The sequence below is a fragment of the Antrostomus carolinensis genome, unplaced genomic scaffold, assembly GCF_000700745.2.
Source record: "Antrostomus carolinensis isolate BGI_N321 unplaced genomic scaffold, ASM70074v2 scaffold8261, whole genome shotgun sequence".
NCBI lineage: Eukaryota > Metazoa > Chordata > Aves > Caprimulgiformes > Caprimulgidae > Antrostomus > Antrostomus carolinensis.
Window position 1 is genome coordinate 1 of NW_010291954.1, and position 25681 is coordinate 25681.

At 39.0% G+C, this 25681-nt stretch overlaps 1 protein-coding gene across 1 annotated transcript; it reads left to right on the forward strand.

Annotated features, from left to right (window-relative positions):
• The first annotated feature begins 3169 nt into the window (after positions 1–3169).
• On the forward strand, positions 3170–22550 carry BBOX1 (gamma-butyrobetaine hydroxylase 1). Its single transcript, XM_010176779.2, has 7 exons — positions 3170–3553; positions 5262–5376; positions 13547–13745; positions 17874–17979; positions 19689–19885; positions 20554–20720; positions 22357–22550. The coding sequence occupies exons 1-7, from the start codon at positions 3170–3172 to the stop codon at positions 22515–22517; spliced, it is 1329 nt and encodes a 442-aa protein (XP_010175081.2). The 3' UTR covers positions 22518–22550.
• Positions 22551–25681: the final 3131 nt, after the last annotated feature.

Genomic DNA, 25681 nt, shown 5'->3' on the forward strand with positions numbered 1-25681 from the left:
TAGAAGATCGAAAACTGGGGTGGGACTGAAGCGGACACCCGGGCAAGAATCCCTCAGACAGCGTCTCATCCCGGGCGTTCGTACACAGTTATACACGGACACGAAGTAGTGTAGAAGTGCAGAGGTTTTGTCCCTTTGTGATTCGCATTTCCTTCTGTGTTTCCGTTGTAGTCCGAGATAAGAGCATCAGGCAAATGTTTTCCTGCAGAGATGTTTTGTTCCGCTCGTACACAAGATTCAGCCGTGCAATGGAAGGTGGTTCACGTGCTGTATTTAGTCAAGGGTTATTCTTTCTCTGAAGTTTGTGTTATTTTTTCACTCGGGCAATGCTTGCAAGATAGAAACCCCCAGTTCAAACTGAGGCCAGTTCGGGCTCTTCCTGTAGTTTTTTAAGTTTTTATCAATCCATGTTAAAATCTGCTGCATCCGACGTGAGGGAGACCTTATCACTGTCTACAACTCCCTGAAAGGAGGGTGTAGGGAGGTGGGTGTGTGTCTTTTCTCCCAGGTAACTAGTGATAGAACAAGAGGAAATGGCCTCAAGTTGTGCCAAGGGAGGTACAGGTTGGATGTCAGGAAAAATTCTTCCCTGAAAGGGTTGTCAGGCACTGGAACAGGCTGCCCAGGGAGCTGGTTGAGTCACCATCCCTGGAGGTGTTTAAAAGACAGGTCGATGGGGTGCTCGGAGATCTGGTTTAGTAGTGGACATGTGTGGTTGGACTCGATGATCTCAAAGGTCTTTTCCAACCAAGCAGTTCTATGATTCTAAGGAGCTGGTTACACTGGTCAGTTTCTGATGCAGCAAACTGGTTTTAAGGCATGGCTAAAACTTGGGTTTGATACACTAATTATACTTTTCATTTCTCTGCAATTTCTTAACCTTGTGTGAAGAGAACATACATTATGCAAAGCTGATCAGCTGTCTTAAAGTAAGACAGCTTTAATTCTGGTTAATGTATATAACCAGAATTAAATTATTATGTATATCCAGTTGTCAGAACTTCCCCTGCCCCCCTGTGGCAAGCTGGAGGAGCTTTTGGGTGGCTTTAAACTTCTGAAGGAAATTCTGGTTCTCATGATCTTGTCTTAAGCAGATACCTGCAGGAGCATCTACTTACATTTAGCACACAAAAGCATCTGTATCCCCAAAGGAGCTGGGGTGTTGGTTCTGGGAAGAGTGGTCTGTGCTTGAATTCCTTATGCACTGAAAGACTGGTAGAATAAATTGATCCAACCATTTATGTTGCTGATTATGTTTTCTAACAGTATCCTGAAATTCACGTGGATGCAAGTGCCGTGCTTTGTGCTGGACAATTCAGCATTGTCCAGATGTCGGGAATTTTCTGATCTTGCTTACCCTTACAAGTTTTCTGGTGTGCAGCTGCCTGTTCACCAACCATAGGTAAACTGGATAAGGGGTATGTGTGAGGATACTCAATTCTGTCCGCATCATGCTGACTTTAGATATGGATAGCATTTGCATTTTAGGGATTCAGATAAGTTCATATGCAGAAAAGCAAGTATCAACAACCTCTGAGTTGTATTAGCAATTAAGCAATGGGTTTGTGACTTGCGCTTCTGCATCTTCATTGTCCTAATTCCATGTAAACTATATTTTGGTTGCTTAAGTGTGTTTGTGGATCTGACCCATTACCATCAGGTAATCCACTGCCTTGAACACAGAAGTACACTGAAACCAATACAGTTTGGTGGGGGTTTTTTTGAAACCAAATGTTCTAAAGTTTCAGTGTATTGGAAACCTTCATTGTGGTCCAGTATTGGTCTTTTGTTTCAAATATATTAGAATAAGTATTCAATTATCACATGTTAAAATCCTTAAAACATACCATATCTTTGCAGTCACTCATAATAAAACTTTGTCCAAGAAATCCCAGAAGGAAACTGCAGCTAGTCTTGTGGTGTAAATATTTTTAGTTAGGAGGAAAATTGAGTTACGTGAATAATACTTTGGAATTAAGGTGGAGGTGCACATACATATATTTGCATATGTATGTTTGTGTACGTATATATATATACATGTAAAAGGGAAGATATTCAATCTGGGTATAGAAGAAGTTTAAGTCTGTACACACAAAACTAACTGTGGCTTGGACTTCATTGCAAGTGAAGGTTGGTAATTACTGGGTTCCGATGGGACTACTGTGTGCAAACAAGAGAAAGTAGAAATCAATATTTTTCTTTGCTACACTCAATCAAATGGAATAAAACCAGAAGAAGACCTAAGAGTCCTGTACAACCTAGTTCTAACTTGTAGCAAATGAAAACATTTAAAAAACCTTCTGACAATTCCAGCAGGTCGTAGTGAGTCAAAATACTAAACCAGTGAGGTTTTCCCTGCTGAAGGCAGCTGGGGAGACTTTGGTCCTGGCAAGGCATCAATATTTTACCCTGTGAGCTTAAGAACAAAGACAACAGAAAAAGATACTGAATAAGTATGCAATACTTGAAATGGTTAAACACTGTGTTAAAATATATAGAATTATTTATTGTTTCAAGGGGAGGCCAAGTATTTTTCTGAATAGGAATGTTAGACTAGAACTTCTTTTCTAATTTAAGATTTGAATGCATCATCTTCCTGTGGTACAGTATGCAGCTATCTTTAAATAAAAGAGTATATCTATAGAAAGCAGTCTGGCTGTGAAAGGAGAAAGGAGCTGTTGTAGAACTCTGTTGCTGTAGCTGAAGTCACGTTTACAAGAGCTGGATTCTGTGTTCCCTTTTCCATGGTAGCCACAGCAGGAGTTAAGGTATGTGTACTTTAAAGCTTTAGCTTTGGAACATTGTTCGTAGTAGCTCCTGCTTTTGATTCGTGGAACTCATCCTGAGGTGTCTTTCTAAAAGAGACTATTTGTGTGACATGTATTGAACTGACTGCAGAAACAAAAGATGGCCAAGACCATGAACCAAACCTGAAGCCCTACTAAACTGAGGGATTTTTTAATAGATGGGTCTGAATACACCCTCTGCACCTCAAAAAACGTACAGATAGTGAAGGTATAATGAATGTTCCTGAAGGGTTAGGCAGGAGGAGGAATCATCTTAAAATGATCTTTCTGCTATACTGACTCCTTCAGTAACAAACTGCTCTTCATGGTGTTTTAGGAACTCCACAAAGACCTTCTCTGACGATTTCATTAAAGAAGCCAAAATGTGGAGGGTGGTGGCTAATGTCCTGCCAAGGGCCAAAGTCCCCGGAGGCAGGGTGTGCTGCCTGCCACCAGCACAGAAGAGCAGGAGCCTGCTCACCGAGACCACTTGGTATTGCCAGCGGGGTGCTGCGCTGGGGGTCCATGCCACCCGGACACTCAGCATGACCCCAGGGATACAGAAGGTGGAAGCTTTGGACACAGGTCATTTCATCCGTGTGGAGTGGGAGGACGGGAGCGAGAGCTGCTACCCCTGCGTCTGGCTGAGGGACAACTGCCAGTGTCCCCGCTGCTTCCTGCACTCGGCCAGGGCGCGCAAGCTGGTCTTCAAGGACCTGGACGTGAACATTGTGGTGAAGGAAGTCACTCTGGCAGATAGAAAAAAGGTACGTGAAGCAAACCTTTATCCACCTTCTCATGAAACTTGTCTAATGATGCTTGTTAATCTGTAAATTAGAGGCAATCCCAGGTTATACTGTAATCAAAATTTGTTTATCTGCAAACCCCACCGTGTGTTTGGAAAGCTTTTAGGAATAATTGCAATTTGAGGAATATAGGTCTTCCCACCTTTATATGAAACTTCACTTTATGAATGTTATGCAGAGGCTGCAGAAACCCAGGCTTTGTTTTTTAGAATATTTAAAGTATTCTTTTTAAAATATTTAAAATGCTTTCTAAAATCCTGCTGTATGTTTCTTCATCTTTTCATGATGAAAAGAAAATATAGGCATTCTACACACATTTAATTACACTTACATTTTTTTTCCTCTTTATTCTGTACTTAAAAATAAAATAAATGGCTTGAAAGTCAGAAAAACAAATGGCAAAGCAATGATGACCTAAATCCATAAAAAAATACCAATTTATTAGCTAATTTCCAAGGTGCAAAACAATTAATCTTGGGGCAAGCACTCAAGCCAAAGTTGAAGCCAATATTCAGAGTTGGCCTTTCTGTATCTACCTATTCTACATCAACATTTGTTCATGAAAAAGAGGAGCTTATTGGTCAAGAGAGGACAGGAACTGCCCTCCTTATGAATTTCAGTCTTTCCTGACATATAAAAACCTGATGTATCGTTTAGATTTTATAGGTTTTATTAAAAGTAGTACATGGCTCCTTTGACATGCAAACTCACTTCCTTTTATTTTAGAGGTAAAGATGTTTTATACAAGTTAAAGATGCAGCAGTCAACCCTTTAGCAGCTGGGGGAGTCTCGCTGCAGGGTGAGTATGCAGAGCCTGGCTCGTAGGAGTTTGGCTCAGCCGCAGGGCATGGGTCTGTGTTAAGGAATTCTGGGGTCCCCAGTTGATTGTTACCAAAATTAATGCCATGTAAATGCATACTTTGAATAGGCAAATGTATTATGCTAGTAGAGGGATTGTCTGCTTCCACTTATACTGATGCAAGCACAGCACTAATCCTAAACTGATACTGGTGTTTTACCATCACGTGAATGAGTGGAATTAAGTGAAATGGGAATTGATACCTACCCAACAGCCTTAAGAATTGAGCTGAGGGTGCGTGCTGTGCTGAGCTCTTTCAGTTCATAACAAACAAAGCCATGTTTCCTTACTTTCCATGCTTTTGTCAGGAACTTAAAAAAAAAAACCCCAAAACAACATCTTTTTAAAATTTATTTGAAAGAGGGAAGACTTTTCAAAACTAGGAGAGGGATTTCTCTCTTAACATTTCTTTTTTGCCTTTCTTGTACTTCTTATTTTTTAACAAGCTGGCAGAAGATATTTTTGCTCTCTTCTGAGTTGTGATGTAGCACTCTCCCCAGTGATGTTTGCCAGCTTCTGTGATTGATTCTCCTCTTTCTGCTAAGTGCAGCTCTGACAGTGAAAGCAGCTCACACAAAAGAGCAAACTAGGTCATGGGTTCATGTGAAAATGACCATTTATAAAATGTATCAGAATTTGGATGATGTTCAGGTTGGGTTTTCATTACTTGTTCGCCATTATACTACTGGGATATTATAAAATATAATATAAATATTATAATTTCTGTATTTTCCAAGGATTTTTTGTTGTTCTGGGTTATGTTTTTTGAAATTTTTTATTCTAAAGTAATCTTTCATTTTATATTGGAAGATCTCTATTACATGGCCTGATGAACACGCAAGTGAATATGAAGCTGAGTGGTTGAAAAAAAGATGTTTCTCTGAAGAAGCCAGAGCAGAAATGCGAGAAGATTTGTTTTTACCAGGTAGGAATTAAAACCACATCTGTCACGCTTGTTTCAAATGTGAGAGGTCTGACAATCCTGGATAGAATTCCCTGCGTGAGGACCAGATCTACCAAGCCAGAGCAGTGCCAGGCTGTGCATGGACCACAGAAACCCATGGTTACCCTTTCCCTCTTCTAACCTCTGGACCTGAGAGGAGTTCAGCTGATTGGGCTGCATTTGGTTTCCTAAAAGCCTTTCCTAAGAAAGGGTTAGTAGGTCTCAGAAATGAGCCTTGTGGACCACCAGTGGTCTATGTGACAATGCCAAGCTGTGGTGGGTTGACTCTGGGTCAATGCCAGGTCCCCACCAAGGCTGCTCTATCACCCTTCCTCACCTGGACAGGGGAGAGAAAATATAACAAAAGCCTCATGGATTGAGATGAGGGCAGGGAGAGATCGCTTACCAGTTACGTGCTCCAGCGTGGGCTCTTCTCCACGGGGTCACAGGTCCTGCCAGGAGCCTGCTCCAGCGTGGGCTTCCCACAGGGTCACAGCCTCCTTCGGGCACGTCCACCTGCACTGACATGGGGTTCTCCATGGGCTGCAGGTGGAGATCTGCTCCACTATTAACCTCCGTGGGCTGCAGGGGGACAGCCTGCCTCACCATGGTCTTCATCACAAGCTGCAGGGGAATCTTTGTTTCAGTGCCTGGTGCACCTTCTTCCCATCCTTCTTCACTGACCTTGGTGTCTGCAGGGTTGTTTCTCTCACATATTCTCACCCCTCTTTCTGGCTGAACTTGCTGTTGTGCATTTTGGGGCTTTTTTTCCCCTTCTTAAAGATGTTGTCACAGAGGTGCTACCACCATCACTGAGGGGCTCAGCTTTGGCCAGCAGTGAGTCCATCTTGGAGACAGCTGGCATTGGGTCTACTGGACATGGGGGAAGCTTCTGGCAGCTTCTCACAGAAGCCACCCCTGCAGCCCCCCTGCTGCCAAAACCTTGTCACACAGACCCAATACACAAGTGTGTATGCACTGTTTAAATTATTTAAATTTTTATTTTTAGAAAGATTATTTAGAATTGCAAGAGAGTTATAACTGGAATGTTTTAAATTCCATTTCCACAACCTTCTGTTAAAAAGTAACTGTAGCATAGTGGTGCCTAGTGCTGAAGTTCAGGTTGTGTTTGCTCTGCATTCCCTACCTACTGCAGTAGTTGACTGTCTTTTAGTCGTTAAGTGTTTTGTGCAACCAGCAGTGTAAAATTCACCCAGTACAAATCACTCACCCTTTTGAGTGAATAATCATAAACTCACTAGGTTTGTCATGATGCACATCATCACTTCTTTGGCAGCTTTTCAGATTGTGAGCATGGAACGTGTGAAAACCTGCAAGATTTCTGCTGTTGCTCTTGACAGTGTTCCTGTGAGACCTGCTGTTGCAAAAAAGTTGTGGCTCTGTGTTGAGAATTAAGATTGTATCCGTTAAAACAGGATATTACTTTAGAAAAAAGAAACTAGAGACAGGCTGATGGTGTGAAACTCAGATCCAGGTATCTGTTTCTTCAGAGCTCAGCAAAAGCCAAATCTGTGATTGGTTTATGCTCCTTTTTTTGGGGGTGTTTTTTATTCTAACAAATAAAAGAAAGTTTGGTTGGTTGGGTTTTTTCCCCTGAAAGATGAGAAATGGGAAAAGATGTGGCCCTAGGTATCTCCTGCATCTGAGCTTTGTTTGGCACTTTAGGGGCCAGTTATCTTTCACAGTTTCTGCAGGTCAAATATTCCTTAGCTCCTAGCACTCGTTCTCCTAAACAAAAGTCATTTCTAAAGATTCAGCCTTGTATCTGGCTTAAAACTTAAGTGATGACTAATATTTCCATTCATTTCAGTGGATCACATAACAGACTCTTCATAATCCAGAATGGAACTTTTTTCCCCCAGTAATATAAAAGTTCATGTCTGCTTTTACTTTGGCAAGAATAAACTACACTGTTTACTATTTTGGAGGGTTGGGTATGTTCCCAGAATGAACATGGTGAAGATACAAACCTCATTCAGGGAAGCTATACTTGATTTCTCAGGTAGTAAGAATTTTTATTTGGAAAAAAGAAGGTGCTGTGGAAATTAGCGAGATGTGTTGCAGCCTTTTGGGGAATGTGAATGAATGTAAATTGAACATTGCTATAATCAAAGTTCAGATGATTTAGTCTAGATCTCTGATTATGTTTATTAGCAAAGATACCAATAAGTGAGATTTCAGTGTTTCAGATGTAATGCTACTTTCCCCCCCCCCATTATGAAGCCTGACTGGCTGTGATTTGCCTTAGTACACACACAGTTACACCGTCCTTACTCTCAGCATCTAAATACAATGCTTGTTTGGGAGGCCAGTTCTCAAGGCTGCTACTGCTGGTGTCCACTGAAGCTCTCTACGTAAAATATACACCAAAGATTTGGTTTATTCCTTTGGAAACGATTTTACAAATTCTGTTTTCCATGGTAGATCTGAAGAAATATGTTTATAAAGTTATACTAAAGAAGGGCCTGCGTTAGCTTGGGCTTTGTTTAGTAGTGTCATTCTGTTTTTCCTCATATTCCCAGGGAAGATCTGGCTCGTTATGACAGATAGCTTGTCCCAGCTTTTCTCAGGTTTCAGTTGCAAAAAAAGCTGCAGTTAAAAAGCATGTGAGTTTGCTCGCTGGCTGCTGTAAGAGCTGTTTCTCATTGTGCATCGGGGTAAGTTTAATTAGCTTCCTTCTGGTCAATGGAGTTACACACTGCAAATTACGTGCCCTGAAGTAGCTAATCATATCCCAGCAGTATAGTATTACACATGATGGTATGGAATGCCAGCCCTGCATGCTGGTTCAACAAATATAAGAGCAAGCTCAGCACACTGCTGTAGTTAAAGGTTAACCTTCACTCTTGACATTATCACATCTGTGGCTCTTTTTTTCCCTATTTTTCTTTTTCTTTTTCCTAGCGATTATTTTTTTTCATGTTGCTTTTATGGTGGCTTTTCATCATAATTTCTGATTTAAAAATTTAGATGTCAGGCATGTGTCAAACCTGAAAAGAAGAGTAGGTCAGATTTCCACTGCATTGTGGAAGTGACTATAAATAGCTCAATGGCAATATGTCAAGTTTACCCTTTTAAAAACAGTGCCAGATCCTGTCCTTGTGGTATGCAAAGTCTGCTGTTTGTGTACATTGAGGCTCGTTTCAGCCCAGTTTACAAAATACTTCCAAAAAAGCAACAAAAGAGCCATCTTCTACTTCCAGTATTGATGTCTCAACGATATTCTTGGTTTTCCCTCCTGTTTGCTTGTATTCTCCTGAACAAATGGAGATTTACCACCTCCTAAGTCTCTCTGTAACTTGGGTTCTGTGTGTGGTAGAGGATGCTTGTGGGAGACACTGAGTACACCAGGTGCTTTCCTGTATCAGCCTTCTCACTGCTTTGCTTGGCATTTGCTGAGGCTCGTTTTCCAAGACACTGGTGTCCCAACAACAGGATGTTGGGGGGGGAAAAAACAACAAAAAAACCCACAATGATGTTTTCCTATTGGGTGGAGGAGAAGAAGGTTCAATAGAGGTAATACCTGGTGCTACTCGCATAATTAATATTTTTAACCTAAGGTTAAAGCTTTCGGATTATGACGGTCCTATAAAATGTGATAATATGATATTGGATATATATCTGGCTTCACCAAAGTTTGAATCAAGATGTTAACAGCATCAAGGGTTCTTTCAGTTTTTCTACTAGATCCTGAGAGATGGTAATTTCACGAGGAAGAAGATAAAGGTTGTTTTTTACTAAGTCTTTGATAATTTGAATTTATCCTGTAGTAATAATTAATAAGAGCTGCCCCCATGAGTTAGGCTGCCATATACATAATTCACAATACAGCAAAAGTATATTTGGCCTTCAACAAACATTAAAATGCACATTGTAGACAAAATAATTTTAGATTAAGTAAGTTAATCTGTGATGTCCAGACTTTCTTTCCCAGGTAACTCCAGTATAGAGAGTTTTGACCAGCATTATAAATGCTGAATTAATTCCAAGCACTTGTTGATGCGTGCACACTGCAGGAACTGGGCAAAGGCCATCTTCTCATTTTGTACAGTGGCTGATGCAGTTGGCTTTTTATAACTAACCTGATCAAGAAATGTTTCCTCCTCCAAATTATTGTTCTGAAATTGAAAGAGGCAGTGACTCGTTAACTCTCTCAAAAAGCAGTTCATTCTTCCCATTTCGAAAAGCGCATAGATCTGGGGTTTTATTAGTCAGAATGTATATGGTCAATAAAGACACAAAATAATTCTACAAGACCTTTGATTTTATCCCTTATGAATTGTTCAGATACATTTGTAAACATTAAGATTTTTAATTTGGCAACTGCCACTGTGCTGTGCAAGTGAGACCTAAGGCTGCCCAAGCACTAATGGCTCATTCCCGTCTTTCTTACTCCTTCAGCTTTTAGAGCTTGTGTTCTTAGATTTCTGCTGTAGTACAACGGAAACTATATTAACTGTGGTTATGCAGTGGGAAAAAACATGCTATACTGACATGATAAAATAATGAAGAACAGGAGTGGGATCAGTTACCACCAGGAAATGCAGGAGAAAACTACAGTCCCTACTCGGTGCAGCTTCTTAATAGATTTTCAGACTGGAAGGGTTTTGTGGATAAAAATGGGAATAAAGTTCCTGTTGTTTTGTATATGGGAGAATAACATGCCCTGTGGGGAGCACAATTTTCTAAGACTTTCAGATAGACTTTTTAAAAAATATTGTTAAGTGGAAGAACTTAAATCTCTTCACATCACAGGATCTTTTTTGGGTTTATGATTTATGCTTTCCTGTCCCTTTTCCAAAGAATTATGGACCTGCTAATTTGTCAAATTGTAAATATTGGACAACACATAACATTTTTGTCTGGGGCTGAGGAGAAGGAAATCTTTAGAAATATCTTAGTGCTTATTTTAATGTAGACCTATTACATGTCTCTCTCTTACTACCGTTGAACTTAAATGGCTGTGGTGGTCTCTGGTATCAGTCAGGAAAGGAAGTCCTTCACAGAGAAATGGTTCTTTTGGCAGGTTACTTGCAGAAACATATTGAATTTAGCTTTTGTCTCTCTTGACTCCATAGAGTTGGAGATGTGAGGCCAGGTGACTCCCAGACAGGTATGTGGAGCGTGCACTGTTTTGCAGCGCTGTGGCAAATCAGGTGTTTGCAACAAAAGCCAAAACCACCCCAAAACCCAACACCACAACCCATGTCCATTGGCTGCAGAAAGGGCATCCTGTATTATGTGAAACTTCTGGCAAGCACAGTGGGAACTGGAAACTTGAACAAGAGGACTTTGCAGTCCATGTACTCAGGGAAGCCTGGGGCTCCTGGAGCTGCAGTTAAATTCCATGTGCATATATTTCCCAAAGTGGGGAAAAAAATCTGTTGGTATATTCCTTGAAATACAAATATTCCTCTGTGCCTTGTTCTGTGTAAGGAAGATTAGGAAAATTTTTATTAGCAAGACAGCAAGAAAGACTGGGAAGGAAAGGTTGAAACTTAAATATTCCATTTGTTATCCCGTGGTTATTTACCTGCACCAACACTGAAGCTTAAATTTGTCTTTCAAAGGATATTCTTGGCAGTTCACACAGCATACCTAAAGCTATTTAATTTCATAACTTTTAATAGCAAAAAAGGAAAACATTCCTATTTTATTTTTTTCCCCATCTTTCAAGCGTGTGGAAGGATGTATATTGAGTTAAACACAGTGGAGCAGTGAGTAGCAGGCCATGGAGTGGTCTCAAAAAGGAATTTAATGAGGTGAGATTATATCCCTCCTCAAGGATTCCACTTCTTTCATTTTGTGAGTATGTTGTGAAATTCAACAGCTTGTCAATCATACTACTGCTTTTTTTGAAACAGGGTAGAGCATAAAAGATGGTCTATGTGGATAGCTCATATTGGGCATGTGCGTTGTGTTTCTTGGACAGTTTCTAACTAGACTTAGCCAAAGGGGAGAGAAATACTGGTGGTCGGAAATTTGCAGACTTTGCAACTGTTAAAAAATGTTGTAACTATGTGGTGTCTGGGTTCGCTTTTTTGTGAGCACGTTGCATTTTGTATTTGCTACCTATATCTAGAGAGAGGGGGGAAAAAAACCAAACCTGACCCTTTACATCTCTTCGCAGTGCAGCATGTTGCTCAGTCACCAGGTGAAATCCCCCAAAGCTCCCATTCTGAAAGCTGCTGGAAATATATAATAGTTTTTATTGTTTCTGTCTGTCTGAAAGAGGTATAGGTGTTTTATAAATTATGCCATCTACATTTTTCAAGTGTTTGTGGTCTTATTTCTAGTATGTAATCTCTTTGATTGATGATTGGACGAGCTAATGGAATATTACCTAAAATACCAGGTCAGCTAGATGTGATTTAAACAAAGCAATATTTTATGGAATAGATAAAATCTTTTCATGCTTTATTGTGCACTCTCTAAAGAATTAGTAGCTTCAGACAAAATACATCAAAGCAAGGGAAAACAATTATGTCTTTACTGTAAGAACAGGAGCTCTGATTCAACATTTAAGAGAAAGTTTGACTTATAACTAATGTTTAGAGTTTTCCAAAAGACTAGAATCAATGCAAAATTTATGCAAAATGAAATGTAAGAAATAGCATCTTTGTCCTGTGTACCCATTACTGTGCAGTGTCTTTGGTTTGAATGTGTTTGTGTTTATTTATGTATACAAACTGCTAAACTGACACATTTATGAGATCTTACACGTGGAAATTAATGGGAAGAGAGCAAGGAGGCAGTGTTGTGTTTGGGGAGTATAAATCTGAAATAGGTCTTAGGTACAAGAGAGAAAGAAATTGCCCCACAATATGACCAAAACATGTACAACCATGCTCAGTTTAGTTCTAAGCCAATCCTTTTGACTGATTGTTCTCTTCATAAATTCAATATAAGGGATCCTTTAGCATAGAAAAATCAGCCCAAAACATTATATTTTGCTGAAGTTATAAGCAATTAAAAACAGAGTTTTACTATAGGAAAAATGATTTCTGTGGAAATGGTAGTACTACTCCTTATTAAGAACTCTTTCAATATTATAGCTACTGGTGTGTGTGTGGTGTGTGCATGTGCTACCATTAACATACATAGATACATGGTGGATTATGTGTTCTAGCAAAGCAGCGTAATAAAAGGGTTATACTCCCCACCCTGCAGCACCTCACACCTTTCAGTTTTATTTGGGAATATGAGGTGGCTGCTGCATTTGGAGCAGAAAGATAAAAGATCTCACAAAAGATCTGTCTTTTGTGTCCAGTACAACTGAGGCTCTGTGTTTGACTGTCTGTAAATCCTTTATTTTTACATGTAGCAGTTACAGATTTGGGGATATGTTTAAAAGACATCAACACAGTTCTTGGGTTTGTTATCATCTTGGGCTCTCCTTTGCATCTTCCTGAAATAAGATAAATGCTTACGACATCTGCAGAGGAGGAGACAAGGAATGACACAATCTGTCAGAACTGAACGTAACTGGGTGTGATTTCATGAAGACAAATCTGCAAAAGAAAATTAATTGGTCACTTATGCAATTGATGCCGTTACTCTGCTTCTAAGCTGTTATACTGAAGTGTGTCTTCTCCTGTTCCTTCATCAGGAATATATTTTCATTATTATATATCCATACAATAACCAAGCTGTTATATTGAAGTGTGTCTTATCCTGTTCCTTCATCAGGAATATAATATTTTCATTATTATATATCCATACAATAACACCTCTGAGGGAGATCTCAGGGTGCCCCGTGCTATTTTCCCCTAGATGAGAAACTTTCAAAGCAGTCTCAGTTTCACATTTTCACTCTTATTGCTCACCAGTACAGACAGAAAAATGAATCTGCACATTTCTGATATGCTGGTATCAAAAAATATCCCTATCAAACAGTCTTTCAGTTTCTGAGATAAAATGTCTTTACTGCAATGTTTTGCTGTATTTAATCATAAAGATTTCTCATTATCCATGCAAATTCAGACACCCAGTTTCAGGTAGTTGACTGCAGGATTGAGGGTATATTCACAGATGTGTAGAAATCCTGTTAACTTCATACTTTAACTTTGTCCAGAGCTCTGATCCTAAAACAGCTAAACGCTTGTTTCTCTATTTATTTCTTCCCTTTCAGAACGCCAGTACTGGGGTTCAGACCTGCAACTTCCCAAAATACCTTTTGAAGAAGTCATGTGCGATGATGAAAGCACATACAAGTGGCTGTGCACCCTAAAGAAAGTAGGAATCGTGCTACTAACAGGAGCTGCTCCTAGGCAGGGAGAGTTGGTTAAACTTGGCCACAGGATTGGGTTCCTGCGTCTCACTTTTTATGGGTGAGTTTGTTTTCTAATATCCTTGCTTTGCTGGCTATGTAATTACCTCTCATGTACTTCCCTTCAGCTTGTTGGACCTATTTTGTGGATTAATTTATTAAAACAAAGTGATTTTTTTTTCTCTGCATGTTAAAAAATGTGGTGTCAATTAATCTGCACGAGAGGGTTGCTTTGCTGTCACAGGCAGAGAGCAAAGAGCAGCAATAATAGTAACTGCTGAGAGAAGGAAAAATGCCTGAAAACAGATGACGTCAAATAAAAGAGAAGCACAAGATAGCTGTACTTATCTATAGCATGGAACAAAATCAAACATCCCTAATCCTGCCCCCTTCTGAACAGAGGAAGTTACCTGTACTGAAACTTTTTCTTAGCCTGATTTCGCGTCATGGAAATAGGTAAGACTTGGGTGACGTCATTGTGATTCACATCACCAAGAAGTTGGGCAGAGTGCCCATTCCCCTGCTTTCAGCTGAGTCTGCTCTGGAAACCCACAACCACTCCCAGCAAGCATTTTTTTTAAGACTGGTTTTTTGTTTGGTTGGTTTTTTTTACAAAAGAAAGAGCTCAGCATGCAGCAGTGCCAGCAGGAACTTGTAAATCATCATTTAATGCCAAGAGGTGGTTAACTGAACTTCTACCTCCTCAGGCACGTACGGAGCAAGTAAACAAATGATGATGGCAGCTCATGTCTTGCTGAGCTGAGGCAGTGACCTTCATCTAGCTAAGTAAAGGAGAAGCATCATTAGCCAAGATATTGCCCTGTCCCTCACCCCCCAGCTGGTCATATAACTTTTTACAACATATATATATAAGAAACCTATTACTTGGTTGTGTGTTTATTCTTAAAAAAAACCCCAAAATTGACAAAAATAGATAGTAACATTTAAACATAATGGTGCCTGAAAAGCCATAAAAACCAGAACATTCAGGTTTTCACATTTGAGGGATTTTTTAAAAATTAAGTCACAAAACTAGTTTTGAATGTTTTAATACAGATGTGTGTGAGGTGGTAACATGCTAAACGTATCAGAAAACAGTTAGAGAACTGTATTCAAACAGCTTAATAACTCAGTGTTTTTTAAATGTGTAATTCATCATATGAATTCTCAAAAAAGATTTAAATGGATTTGGCTTATTTTTTTATATTTGGCGGGGCGGGGGGGGGAGGTAAGTGTTTTATAAAGAACAACTTTTTTTTTTCCCATGAATAGCTGGAATCCAGCCTATAAATATTATGGAGAAGAAAAGACTTCTTTCAATTCCCTATAGTATCTTTTCCCCTAATTTATCCTGTTGCATTTTCAGCTATAATTATTATAATGCCTGGTCTTGTTGCTCTTACAAATTTCTCACAGTAGCAGAAATTCCATTGACTTTTCAGTTTTAACAACAGACTCAGAGCAGCATTTTATAGTTCATCTTTTCAGCTCTAAAACAGAAGTTCATTTCTTACTGGCATCCACTTCTGAGGTGGCTTTTACAACTGTAATAAAATAATAACTTTGGGTAATTCCCTTGCTGTTTCACTAGCAGCCAAATACAAGACCTACCAAGTATTATAAATAAAAGGATAAATTTGGAATTGGCAAGCTTGCCAAAGAAAACATTACGTCAACGGGGCCATGAATTTTAAACTAAAATGTAACAGGAATGAATATAACTTTGACACAGGGAAAAACAAAAAGCTTTTTTCTTGTCTAGATATCTGTTTGATACATGCTGCCTACACTGTAATTACTGTATAAAGTGGAAACATTCTCTATATCAGCCATATAATGACATCAAGGGGCTCCACACTTTTAAATTAATCTTTTTCTTTATGTTATGGAGGCACAACTCCATTAACAAGGTCACCAGTCATACCACAGTTCATTTCTCCAACTTCTCATGCCCTAGACCTCATGCTTCTCCCCAGTTCCAAAGCCTTGTCCAGGGCTTGAGGTGACACGAAGGACCCCAGCACTGCCACTGAAAGAGCCAAACCATCTGCACCGTCCAGAAGGCTTCAGCTGCAAGAGAAGGACACGGGTCCCAAATTTCTTATGAATGAGTCGTAGACTTTTAATGAAGTGCAAGACCAGTTGATTCAAGTGTGGTTTCAGTTCCTAGTGCAGCAGTTTTGCAAGACTGAGGAGGTAACAGACATGCTAATGTTCTGCTCAAGGAGACTGAGCCCACATTGCTGCTTAATGCAAAAAAATTGCTGCACCTGCCTGGTGCCAAATTTCTTCCTCTGTCAAACAGCCTGAGCAATTGATGTTGAAATCTGACCCTAATTACTAAACCACAAACCATTCCACCCCACTTTGCTCTCCCCAAGGACCGAGAGTCCTCTGACATTACCCACATTTTCTTCCTCTACTTCTCGTGCGCTCTCCCCATGACTGAGTTGGTATTTCAGCTCAATTAAGACTTTGACAAAATAAAGTTGATTTTTTTTCACATTCAGCGCCGAGCTCACTGTTCACATCGCTGACTTCAAGTCAGTAACTCGAGTTTTGACCGAAGCTCCTAGCATGGAAGGAGAGCTCCTGGGACCAAACCCTAATGCAAGAAAGCACTGATCGCTTTTGCAAAACCTTACAACAATTTTATAAAATACTACCATTCCAGTAATTGTACATATTGCATATAAATTAGACAATTAAAATGTGTTAAATTCTTTTAGAACCATCAAGTGATACTGAAGCCTTTTAAATTAAAGATATAGTGAACCCAGCTACCTTCAGCACTAAAGACAAGGACAATATAATGGGTTATTTTTTGGCTGCAAAATTGGGAACTATCAAAGTGTAGTTGAAATCATCATACTTGAGTACTGAAGTCATGTCCTGATGAATATGTGTTGCACCAAATAATAAAAATTATTTCTCCCAGGCAGTTAAAGACATTTGCAAATGTTTAAGGGGGTTTTTCTCCTGGCAATTTCAGAAATTTAGTTTTAGCATTTTGCATAGTTTCTATACTAAATACCACTCCTAGAACAAAAGTGTTTGTATAGTATATATATATATATATATAAATCATTTTGGTCTGCATTTTCCTTAGTCTATTTTCTTTTTAAAGTCTTGTTAAGAATTAATGCTAGACCCACATCATCTGAAACATAATATATTTGGTCTATAGTATTTAACAAGGGAAAATGAGTTTCATATTTTCTTTTAAATCACTTACACTCCTGTGATTACATGGACTGCAAAAGTGACTGTGACTTAGACTTTTCCAGACAAATGTCTGATCTCTAACGTGCATCTGCTGAGGACTGTCTTCAATCATGTGAACTCTGTACAAAATGTGTGGTTCTTGGTCTTCAGTTCTCCTGCAAAGTGTGTCACTCAAAACAGATTTTGATTGTGCTGCAACGTAATACATTCACGTCTTTGTCATATATGTAAGACTTTTTTCTTACCCTGCAGTTATCAGTAAACTTTCTTACTCAGTTTGGTTAAATTTCAAGACAGGAACTATGTAACAAAATAAATGGGGATAGTTATCAGAAAGAGCCTCAGAGAAAAGGAAGAAGTTACAAAGTCTTTTATCAGGACATTTTCCGTTAGGGGCAAGTCTTCAAGTTACAGGAAAGATCCCCTTGCAATGAATACTTTATATTTTCTAATATCATAAAGCTTTGAAAATATTTTGGGGGGGAAAGTTATATAGCCTTTAACCATTTCATATTTCACTGATAATGTGCTCCACCTGTCAGGGAAAAATGGAAGGCTGATAAAAATAAATTGGGAAATCTTCCACTCTCTTATTTCTGAAGCCTCAGTAATAAGATGATGATTTATCCTAGCAGATACCTCTTGGTTAGTGCCTTCCACTAATCTTTGCATTCTGCAAAGCACCACCACTGGAAAGCCATCATTCTTCTAGAGACCACACTGGGGCCAGATGCCCCTTGGCACACTGAATTTTCTAGCTTGAATCTAGGACTGCTGAAATAAGCCTTCTTTGCTGGGGAGGATGGACACTGCTAAATCATTATTTCCTTGTAATTTTACAATATTTTCATGTTCAAAGATGGAATGACTCTTTTGTACTATGATTTCAGAGTTTCAGTGTGTACTGTCTGGCATGCTGGCTGGCTGTTTTAACACATTTTCTCTTTTCCCTTTCATTATAAAGGCCAACTTGGCAAGTGCAAGACAAAGCAGATGCTAACAATGTGGCTTATACGACCGGGAAATTATGTTTTCACACTGATTACCCCGTTCTGCAGCATCCACCTGGGGTAAGGTGAATCTACTGACATTATCACAACACAAAAGGGGAAAAGGAAATGTTCCTATGGTGTGAAACACGGTTAGTGTTCAGCGACTCTGAATTTTGTCTTAAAAGAGCAATATAAAAATAACAATATATTAATCTGCATATGACAATCTATATACACATGGGTATGCAATATTTACATTGTGACATAAGTTCTGCATAACAAGCCCCATTATGTATGCCATAATTTTAAAAAGGAAACTCACCGAGTATTGAGAATGGTACTGTATGAGAAAGCATTCGAGTCCTGGGTGTGCTTCTGATGCTGCTCTCATTATATTGAAGAAGTTGAGTGCCTACGCACTGTAGTCAAGTTGTGACATCTTAGGACGTGTCTGTTCACCTCAGGAGGAGAACATATGAGAAGAAATATGATTAAGATGTTATATTCTGTTTTCTATAAATTGATTGAAATTAGACCCTTATCTGCCCTTTCATGATTAGACAAAAAAGAGGAATTTTGTAAAGCTAGACAACAACCACAGAAAAAACTTTTTCACCTAGTCCCTGTCATATCAAAGCCTAATCCACATAATTCAGCAGAGAACTGAAAAGTGGTAGGAGCAAGTACAAAGGAACAAAGATAACCCTGGGAAAGTTTGCATCTGTAAGCTTCATACCTACTACTTGCCCTTCTCATGTTGTGGAGTACTTTGTATTGGTTGTTTCTATAATTAAACAAAAATCCAACATGATTTGTCCACAAGTAAGCACCAAATACATCACACTAACATCACCTATTAAAGTAATTTAGATGCTGTTCATTCTTGCGGACTGAGAATGGAATCGGGCTCAGTTTCCCTCTTCATCACCATCTTCAAGGTCTGCAGCTCCAGATGATGAGGAGATTCTAGGACAAACCCTGTTCTCCGCTCCTCTTTCTTCTCTTGTAGTTTTTTTTTTTTTGTTGTTGTTGGTTTCTTTTTAGCTTTTTTCTCAAAAAATAATTCACCATCATGGAAGGGAAAGGTGAACACTGTTACTGTTGGTATGACAGATGTATTTTGTGTAGTTTGGCTGAGATGAACAGTTACACTTAGTGTGATGCTCTCTAAAGCCACGGAGAGTTGTACTGCCTGTGCCAGCAGCTCAGATTTACATGGGTGCAACCAAGAACCCAGCTTAGGCTTTCTGCTCCATCTTACACCTTGGCAATTTCACTGTGAAGTGAAATGAAACTGTCTTAATCCTACTTTATGATAGGGAGACACTGGACCTGTTGCCTTCTTTGAGAGTCACCTTTTCCCCTCTGTGAGCAGATAATTCACAGCAGGTTTTGTTTCTGCAAGAGAAAACTAATCCTCCTTGTTGAGATAAGGCTGCAATGAATTTAAAATGTTATGATTGCTGCAAAGAAAGGACTCAAAGGAAAGAATGGAGACCAGAGTTTTGTGGTTGCCTCGCAGGTTGTAAGCATTAGAAGATATCCCAAATGGGATGGATTTATGAACACGCTACTTTAATTTTGTGCCTGTGTGATAGTGGTGGCAGAGTACTGTGAAGCTGCAGTAATGGGAACGCAAGTCTTTTACTGAAAAAAAAAACCAACCAAAAAACAACCAAAAAAACCCCCCAAAACAAACAGAACCACAGATATGAGGGAACTGATACTAATAAACTGTTAAATATGCAAACTAATTCTTCTCATAATGAGATGTTCATTCATTCCAGGTTCAGTTTCTCCACTGTATAAAGCAAACAGCTACAGGAGGTGAAAGTGAAGTTGTAGATGGATTTCACATATCCAACAAGCTAAAAACCCAAAATCCTCAAGCGTATCAGATCCTGTCCTCTACTGCTGTAGACTACACAGATGTGGGGGTGGACTACTGTGACTTTGCTGTGCAGTGTAAACAAAGGATTATAGAGTGAGTAGTTTCAACAACATTGAAAAATAAAATCCCTGTTGTATGGTGGATTACTTATTGTAGGAGAAGGTCTATTCCTGCCACCTTGTGGGGAAACACTGATTGAACGTGGTCTGTAGTTATTTGAGGGTTTTTCTTGTGGTTCTTGGAGGGTTTTGCCAGTGTATTACTTGTTCTTTGCTTTGTATCACCACAGCATAGTTTTCCTTATTTGGTTTTGCCACACACCAGCAAGAAGTGGTGGTAAGTGGAGCAACTCGTGGGTACAGACACAGGTAAACAGCAGCTGGATCTGTTACTAAATTCCAGCTGATGTACACCTGGATCGTCCCAAAGAGAGGTCATAATTTGAAGCATTTAGATTAAGAGCTATGTATTATAAAAAGATAAAATGCAAATGATCATAATCTCTTCTGAATGTAAAGATTTTACAGTTCTACAATTAAAGTGTATAGAATATAGATATTTGAGGAAATCAAGTGTCTACACTTCCTCCTGACTATCTCTTTTCCTAGTTAGGTTTAATTATCAAAATCCTACCCAATAACAACCTGAATTTCACTAGAGAAACAAACTGAAATTCCAGAAGGAGAGTTCAGTTGCTCTTTAACCATCTTAAAATGTTTCAGTAACAACATAATACATTCCTTTTCTTCTCTGTTTCATAGTGTAGATTCCAGAGGCCAAGCAGTTCGCATCAATTATAATAATGCAACAAGAGACACAGTGTTTGACATACCAGTTGAAAAAGTGAGGCCATTTTATGCAGCTCTAAAGGAATTTGATGATTTATTAAACAGTGCAGAACACAAGTTTACTTACAAGCTGAAACCAGGTCAGTAAGTTACTTTTCCTTGCAGTGATTTTTCACATATTTTTCCTAATAGTCAAAACACTTGGGCATTGTTAGCACTGGTACTGAGAGGGAATTTCAGTCCTTCTGTCACCTACTTTATTTCATACTGCATCCTTACATTTATCTCATAGATTTCTTTTGCCATTTTTACACTATAAAGAAAAAAAAGGCAGCAGAGGGGAATAGAATCTATCTGTTGGTTAGTTCAGTGTATCTCTGTACTACATCAAAAACTCATACCATATAGAAAATTGTAACCTGTCATATCAATAGCACCACAGATGGGAATATCATGTGTAAGATTTCTGTGCCATCCCAGTTCAGTATCTGTTCATTTAACGATACACAATCACATACTTATCCCTCTGTTTCATTTGGTGCAGAGTACAGACATTAAGGCAAATGATACATCTTTCTTTACAACACTTTAATTTGTTAGTGGGGCACCTTCCCAATGGCTGTAGGAGTCGCAGAACATCTAGATGATACAGATGCATAATGTGCACAGGGCTGAAGGAAGCTGAACAGCGCTGTGGGGAATTCGGTTATTGTCTTTGCTTAGACACCACATGCCAGAATAATGCTGGATGAATTTCCAAAGGCCACTGCTGCTCTGCTGCTTTTTCTGGGTGGCCTGTGCAAGACATCTGGAGGCAGATTTGCAGAAGTGCTAAGGGCTCTAAACTTCAGCTAGAGTTGTAGAGGGCTGTATTTTGAACATAAAACATGCTGAAAAAAATGCCCTTTACTCCTTAAAAGTCAGTCCGTGCATATATTTAACAACTTTGGCCTTAATCTCTTGTTCTTTCATTCCCCAGCTATAAAATAAGGATATGAATAGTCCCTCATCTCTCAAGAGATACCACAAAAGTAAATTCATTAGTGCATCTGACTGCCTCATCTACTATAATGCTATTGTCTTTAAAATGTCTATGAGGAAATGAATCTCTCTCTATTGGGACCATGCAATAAAATAATATATAAGATCACATAATAAATGGTAAAACAAAGTACCTCACATTACATTAGTAGCATCCATCCCATCAATTAACACACCAAAATAGTGGCGGAGGGGATGAGGAGAAGGAAAGAAAGACTATAAGGTTATTTAATTAGAGATTTATCATGACGGTGGCACACAAGGGAGAAAAATTAAAAAGGCATGCTAGCCTTAGTGATTGCCTAACTTTCAATGATTTGACTTTGTTCTCAAAAAATTCTCTTAGCAGTGGTAGCAACACAGGATGTGTATAGGACAAATAGTACCAGACTGAGCAAATCCTCCTAGTGGCTTTCATCCTTTTGTCCTTCCTGCAGATTTGCTGTAGTTGCCTTTCCCCTCAAGACCCACTTTTCTCAGCGTAGACTCCCCTGCCACTCTGCTTTTAAACTCCTGGTTATATAAGAAAAGAAGCAGAGCCTGCAAGGGATCTGCCCTCTCTGGTTGAGAATGACCAGCTAAATTAAAATGACGGTGTCTTTGCTATGTATCTCCAGCTGAGCTACTTGAAATTATTGCTCCCTAACTGTTGATACAGATCTACCTCCGTGTTGTTTGTTTGAAGGAATCAACTATAACATAACAAATATTAAACTTTGTGCTATCTCTTTATAGGAGACATAGTGACGTTTGATAACTGGCGCGTGCTCCATGGTCGCCAAAGCTACGAGTCAGGATCAGAAGTGACTCGTCACCTGGAAGGTGCCTATGCAGACTGGGATGTGGTCATGTCAAGGCTCCGGCTCCTCAGGAAGAGAGTCCTGAATAGGGACTGAGCTTTCTTCTAACTAGAATGAGCAAAACCTAGAGCATCTAACCTCAAAAAAAGAAAAAAAAAAAAGAAGATGTTTTCTTTTCAGAAACGAACATCAACGATATATTTTTGAGTTCCATAAGCTAAGAAACCTGTTGTTCATAACGATTTAAGATTTATCTGTACCCTGGTCTTTGAATCCATAAAATGCATTGCTACCTCTATCAGTTTATTTGCTTTTTAAAATCAGTGTACAAAATAGCTTGAAAGATTATCACTTTACTGGGCTGACTGGGAATTACAATGCCTTAATTTTCCTCCACAAGTATATCTGCTCTCCCTGGAAAGCTTGGAAGGGAGTATCAAAAAAAGAGCTTATAAGTATTACTTACTAAAGACTTGTTATGACCAATAACAAATTGCCTCTCTCTATTTTCAGAGGCATTCTTTATTGCATAAATCATAACTAAAATTCATTATCAAAATAAGCAACCACTGCTGTGGAGTTATTTTTATTTGCACACCTTTTGAGGTAGAACACCACTTTAATACAACATCTCATTCAACAGATGCTGTGTTCTGTATATCCTGCTGTACACGTGATGACTATCACAGCCACAAATAACTTTTACTACGTTTCTAAGTCCATGAGCTCAGAAACCATACAGCTACCAGAGAATGTGTCGTATTAATTTTCCTCTGCCTTAGAAATAGAAATAAATCTCAGTGTAGAAGTGGCAAGTAGGGTCAGAAGTCCCATCAGATGCTGTGCACAGATGTAATTAAGATCTGCAGGGCAGACAGCCTTTTGAGTGAAGTCAGGAAGAGGAATGCTGATGCCACTTTGCAGCTAGAAATCACGAAGCATGAGAGGTGGTTATTGACCCCACACCTGACAGAGAAGTGGCGACTGATCTTGGATCCATTTTTGTGACACCAAACACAAGAGTACACTGCCAACAGACTTGGTCTGCAGGATATTTTCCTCTAGGTTGCATTCTGAATAGAGATCACACTATGTAAAAATTATTGCAGCTGAAGTAGTGGGTTTTTTTCTCTATAGTCAGATGCCAAATTGACAGAGAAAGAATTTTAAAAGACTTGTTTTTATACCCAACAATGTCTACTGAGTTTATTCTTTACTGTCCTTATAGCTGCAGAGTTAACAGAATGCCCTCTCTCCTGTGCTGAGAGCCTGGCAAAATAACCACAGCTCCACCCTCAGACGTGTTCTGTTCAACTGTTTATTTTCAAACTATTCCTTGAAAGTCAAATAAATCCCAGTCTCATCCTAGTAGGCTGAAACAGTAGAATTACAACTACATAATTAAATAACTGTAGAATTAAATTTGTTGACACGGAAAAACCCAACATAAATGAGATCTTAACATGAGCTTGCAAACACTTCCATAGCTTCTACTCATCATTTACAGTCAGCAGACATCTCAGCTGAATAATCAAATATAATTAAATTAGGATTTGGTCATGACATACCATTGTGTGGTTCGAATCCATTCATCTTTAGTAAGTAGTGAAATGTTTTTATCAAAGTTTTGACATTAAGACATAGCATAACAGAACTGGCTTTTAGTGGGAATTTCATTTCTCCAGTGCCTCCTTTAAAAATTAGTTTTGGAACTAATTTTTTTTATTTTTTGCCTTTGCTATAAAAGGGTGATAAGATGAGGAAAAGTTAACACCTCTATTCTGTAAGACACCAGCAGTACTATGTTTAGCTGTGATATTTTGCATATAACAATTTAGTGAAGATTGCAATTTATAAGTTTAATACAAGACATCTTGGGATTTATACCAATGGTTAATAGGGAAGAGATATGTTCTGCTTTTATTCTGTACTTTTCTAAAGACTTTTATTCCAATTTCTGTTTATTAAAAGCTGTTATGGACCTGATTATGTTTTGGGCTCATATCTAATCTCACACATAACATCTTGCACACAGATACAAAGTCATTATTATTATTTATAAATGTTTCTAAATACGATTAAACCTGGATCCATTCAGGTTTGTCCCATCTATTTAACATATAGTTAAATACAACTAAACCCAAAGCTTTGAACAGCTGTGAGGAAAACAAACAAAAAAAACAAATATACAAAAAAACCAAAATTAATCAAGACTCTCAATGGATGTAATTTTGCACTGCTGGGATTTTTTTGTCAGTGAAGTACACCCTTTTAAAAACTCACACAAGAGATCCCTGAAGTTCATACTTTGTGCCTGAGATATGTTGTACTTTTTATACCCACACCTCCTTGAGCTGTCCCAAGATGTGTAGTATCGATGTTAAATAAATAACATCATCATAATATTAAAAAAGGCAGCTTTGCAGATCAAAAACCAGACAAAATAGTATCAAATGAACTGAAATACAGACGTGGCAGCTGCATGGGATGTTTCTGGCTGAAACTAATCTCAGTGTTGGACCTGGGATGAGATCTAAGAGGCGAGAGAGAGGGCATTCTGCAGCCACACTTTCCCCTGGTGCTGGACCAAGGCATGAGCAGGAGGGTGGTACTGCTCCTCCTTGGGACATGAGGGAGGGGAGAGGCACATCTCCCAGTCTCCTACAACATCTCCTGCGAGACAGTGGTGGGGAACAGGAAAAGTGGCTGGAGCAACCAATGAGCTGCTGCTTTTCCTGGCTACTAAAAAGGATCTTCAGCAGAGCCACAGCCATTCAGAGCGGCCCCAGGGCTGCTCCACATAGCATCAATGACATCTGGTCAGCCAAAGGGCTAGGAGCTCCTTTTGGAGTGTTTTATAGGGTACGAGATGGTTTAGTTAGCAAAATATATTTAAAGTCAAATATTTCATGCATTTTAATGACTTTTCTTCAATGTATAAAAGTGCCCAATAACTTTAAAGCAGGCAGAGGATTTTCTTTGTTGCCATGCCTTTCCCTATTAGCTTAAGCAAAATGAGACAGGAGGTCTAAACATGTGGATAGCAGAGCATGGTTTCTCTATCATCCTTCCTTTCCAAACCATCATCTAGATCAATAACTATTCGTGTTGGCAATAATTGAGCCATGCATCTCTTTCAAGTTATTTTTGGAAGCATTCAAAGCAGCAAAGATCACAGAGCAATGGACGTGGAGAAGATACAGCAATTTTCAGAGTATGTCATACTCAATTTCTGCAATCTTGGCCTGCTTTTTTTCTTT

Excerpts from the sequence above, each read along its gene's own strand:
- BBOX1 (XM_010176779.2), top strand. The coding sequence starts at position 3,170 with ATGTGGAGGGTGGTGGCTAATGTCCTGCCAAGGGCCAAAGTCCCCGGA. Across the intron at positions 5,377-13,546 it reads AGAAGATTTGTTTTTACCAG|AACGCCAGTACTGGGGTTCA; the intron begins GTAGGAATTAAA and ends CTTCCCTTTCAG. Across the intron at positions 17,980-19,688 it reads TTCTGCAGCATCCACCTGGG|GTTCAGTTTCTCCACTGTAT; the intron begins GTAAGGTGAATC and ends CATTCATTCCAG.